At 45.1% G+C, this 3,417-nt stretch overlaps 1 protein-coding gene across 5 annotated transcripts in view; it reads right to left on the reverse strand.

The window, feature by feature from the left end:
• Window positions 1-3,417, reverse strand: part of gata3 (GATA binding protein 3) — a 15,860-nt gene that overhangs the window by 7,133 nt on the left and 5,310 nt on the right. For 3 of the 5 annotated variants that reach the window (XM_008302616.1, XM_008302617.1, XM_008302615.1), the window contains exons 2-3: window positions 2,963-3,378; window positions 1,562-2,095 (exon numbers count right to left, since the gene is read on the reverse strand). In XM_008302616.1, coding sequence (XP_008300838.1) covers window positions 1,562-2,095; window positions 2,963-3,197 — 769 coding nt within the window. In that variant the 5' untranslated portion in view covers window positions 3,198-3,378. The remainder of the gene's footprint in view (window positions 1-1,561; window positions 2,096-2,962; window positions 3,379-3,417) is intronic. The other 2 variants (XM_008302619.1, XM_008302618.1) reach the window with 1 other exon arrangement.

Genomic DNA, 3,417 nt, shown 5'->3' on the forward strand with positions numbered 1-3,417 from the left:
TGTTTGTGTCTTTGTTTGCAGGTGACTGAGGGGGTGTTCAGCTTTGACTGGCACTTCTCTAGTGACACCGACAGGTGAGACGCGCACTAACAGTTTGATTCTGGTATTTGGGGGGCCTGAAACTGAAACAAGGGCGCTGCAGTCACACTCAGATTATTTGAAAGCAGAGACTCACACAGGGCTTTTTTGTGCAACGCCGAGAGCCTTTTGCATTCTCATGCAGCCACACTTACTTCCCCCTGTTTTTTTTTTTCTGTTTTTTTTTCTCAAGCGAGCTGCAAAAACACAGAGAGAGAGAAAAAGCCCGAGACTTCTTCTTCTTCTTCTTCTTCACAAAGAGAAAGAGATGCGTCAGTCCGGGTCGTTTAGATGTGACAGACATGCAAGCACCTGAACAAGTGTTTCTTTTCTTTTCTTTCTTTTTTTTTTTGGCAAGAGAAGAAAATCAGATCCTGGAGAAAACGCAGGCCTCTGCAATGCAGCTGTTGCAGGGTGTGTTTCAGTCGCTGCACGATGTGAAGAAGTTGCACTGCGCTGATAACCTCATTAGAAATATCTTTAAATGCACATTATCTCACATGATCCTCGAATTAAAATCTTTATTTGCATTAATGACCCCACTGTATGATGCTGCTGAATAATCCCCCGATGATATGCATCGACTAATCCACTGTTTTCTATCCTCCCCATCAAAGGCGCTGATATTAATCTCATTACAGAAAGAGAGAAGAAAAAAAAAACTGCTTTTCAGCTGCAAATAACCTCTAAAATAATTATCCTCCGCTCCTCACAGTTTGGAAACATCCCTGCCCTTCTCTCTCTCTCTCCGGTTCGTGCTCTCTGACACGGCGACGGTTCACCCGCTTTTCTTTCCTCTTTTTTTTTCTCTCTCCCTGTGAATGAACGAGCAGCATCCGGAGCTCCAGCGCTGCGTAAACAATGCAACTGTGGCGCGCACTGGTCTGACAGTAATGGGATTATCTTAAACATATAAACGGGGCGACACAGCCCAGAGAGCTGGCTTCACCCTCTGTCTCTGTGTTGGTGGAGAGAGAAAATGAAAAAAGAAAAAAAAAAAATGACCCAAATTAATGTGAGAATCAACTCGGAGCTCGTGCGCGTCACGACGATTTCAGTTTGTTAGAATTAAATACAGAGAAGATCCTGAAAAAGAGAGATTTGTTTTTATAGTTTTAAATTTTATTCACATTTTTCCATATTTTAAATTTCTTTATTAAACAATTTAAGGCCTGCTTATGTTCATTTTAAAAATATTATAATCCTAAACTAGTGTTATTATTATTTGTATTATTATTATTATTATTTGAGGTGATGAAAGAGAAAGTTTGGAGGCATTCTGATGCGCCTGTTTAGAATACAGGTTGACCTGCATGGCCTTAAGCCCAAAAAGCAAAAGCTTATTCATGAGAGGGATGAATGTGCTGATTATGGGCTTTTTTTTTTTTTTTGAATATGAGCTTAAACATGGCTGATCGTTAAAGGCTGCAAATCTGGGGAATAATGTTAGATCAAAAGGGAATGTAATAAAGCGCACGCCTACCTGAACAGGACCTTGTTTTTGGTCTTGTTTTGGAACCATAACTAGAAGATGACCCACCTATCAGGCTACTTGGTGGGAAGAGGCCTGGGCCGTATTCGGGGACATAGTGTGGGTATGTGGCGATGGGGTGGTGGGCAGAGGATGACCCTGCTCCGATTGATGCCACGCTCCGGCTGTGAGCTGACTCCAGTTTCATACTCTCGGCCAGGGTCACCTGGTACTTTATGCACTCTTTATCCTCCTGCCGCCCGGAGCTGCTGGAGCCCGGGGTGGATATGCCCGGGTCCGGGGATACGTCTTTCGGAGGGGTCGGGGGAAACGTGAAGAGGTGCGGACTGGAGTGACCGGTGGACAGGGAGGAGGAGGAGGCCGGGGGGTAGACGGACAGGCTGGCCGGGGAGCCGTGGTGCAGGGGGTTCTTGGGGAAAGGGCTCAGGTTCCAGGGAGAAGTGCTGTGGTGCGGGGCGATTCCTTTGCTCCCCTCCAGCCAGGGCAGAGAGCTGGGCAGTAATGAGGGACGGCACACCTGGCTACCTGAGGCAGCACACAGAAAACAGAACAAGATCACAACCTGACTTCAGTCTGCAGCAGCAACAAACATACAAATTCAGTTTGCCATTCACACGCTTTGGGCCTTTGGGTGCACATTTACGCACAGATTTATCCAATAAACTGAGCGACCTTTCATGTATTTTTTTTTCTTTAATTTCCAGCTCATCTAACCTGCATCCAGCCGTCTGTTTAAAATACTCCGTGGAAATCATTTCACCCCCTTCACGTGTGTAATTTTCCCTCTGAACAGGCCCCTGATGCAACAACCGAATAACTAGTAATTCAAACGCCTTTAAAGAAGAAACTACGCCGTGATTGACAGGTCAGGAAGTTAAAACCTACAATATAGGAAACTCCACAAATGACTGCGCGCTGTTGAACAGCACATTACAATACGAGATAAATGCCGTGCATGCGCCCAGAACTGAAAACATTACCAAAAATATTCCAGGTGTGTGTTTGCGTGTGACCTCTGTGCCAACTATGTGTTTAAACTCGACTGATCCAGAAAAGAAATTACGCACGGCTTTTCGGAAAAACTTCTCCGACATCTACGAGTGTGGTGTGTGAAGTTCAGACGGGAATGAACAGTGAATTAAGCGGCACACAGAGACCAAAGATATATATTTACGCCGTGGTTTCACAACACTTGAGTTCTCAGAGGGTTTTTTTCTTCCTAAAAGACAGCACAAGCCAAAACCGAAACCTGGTCTGGATCACAGTTAGATTATACAAATAATTCCAAACACAGCGGCAGTAATGGAGCCTTTTCCGCAATTACGCACAAGCATCTGAAGAGGATAATGTGCACATTATTAAATAAAAGGCCTAAACGGGCCGATTACTTACTGTGTGGAGGAGGAGGGTACCTCTGGACGGCTCGGACTGAGTTTCCATAGTATGGAGAGACGTGGTTCCCCTGTCCATCGATATTAAAGAGTACATCCACATCTTCAGCGAGGGGATACTGCGAAGGGTCCATGTACGAGTGACCGAGGCCCGGGTGATGTGAGCCGGGATGCTGCTCGTTCAACACCGCGGGATGATGGCTCATCCATCGTGGCTGATCCGCACTTACTTCCATCGCTTGCCTTTTATTTTCTCTCTCTCTCTCTCTGTCTGTCTCTCTTTCTAGTTTTTGTTTTTTAGCAAATGTTCATGTACGCCGAAGCAAACCGGTACAAGTCAAAAGAGAAGAAATAATCAGTCCCAAATCCGTTTTCTTTTTCGTTAAATCCACAGGTTCCGCGCTTGCTTCCGATCACCTGGAAACAGAAAGAAGTAAATTATTCTCTCAAAAAAAA

This window comes from Stegastes partitus, unplaced genomic scaffold (genome assembly GCF_000690725.1).
Source record: "Stegastes partitus isolate 25-593 unplaced genomic scaffold, Stegastes_partitus-1.0.2 Scaffold1845, whole genome shotgun sequence".
Lineage (NCBI taxonomy): Eukaryota > Metazoa > Chordata > Actinopteri > Pomacentridae > Stegastes > Stegastes partitus.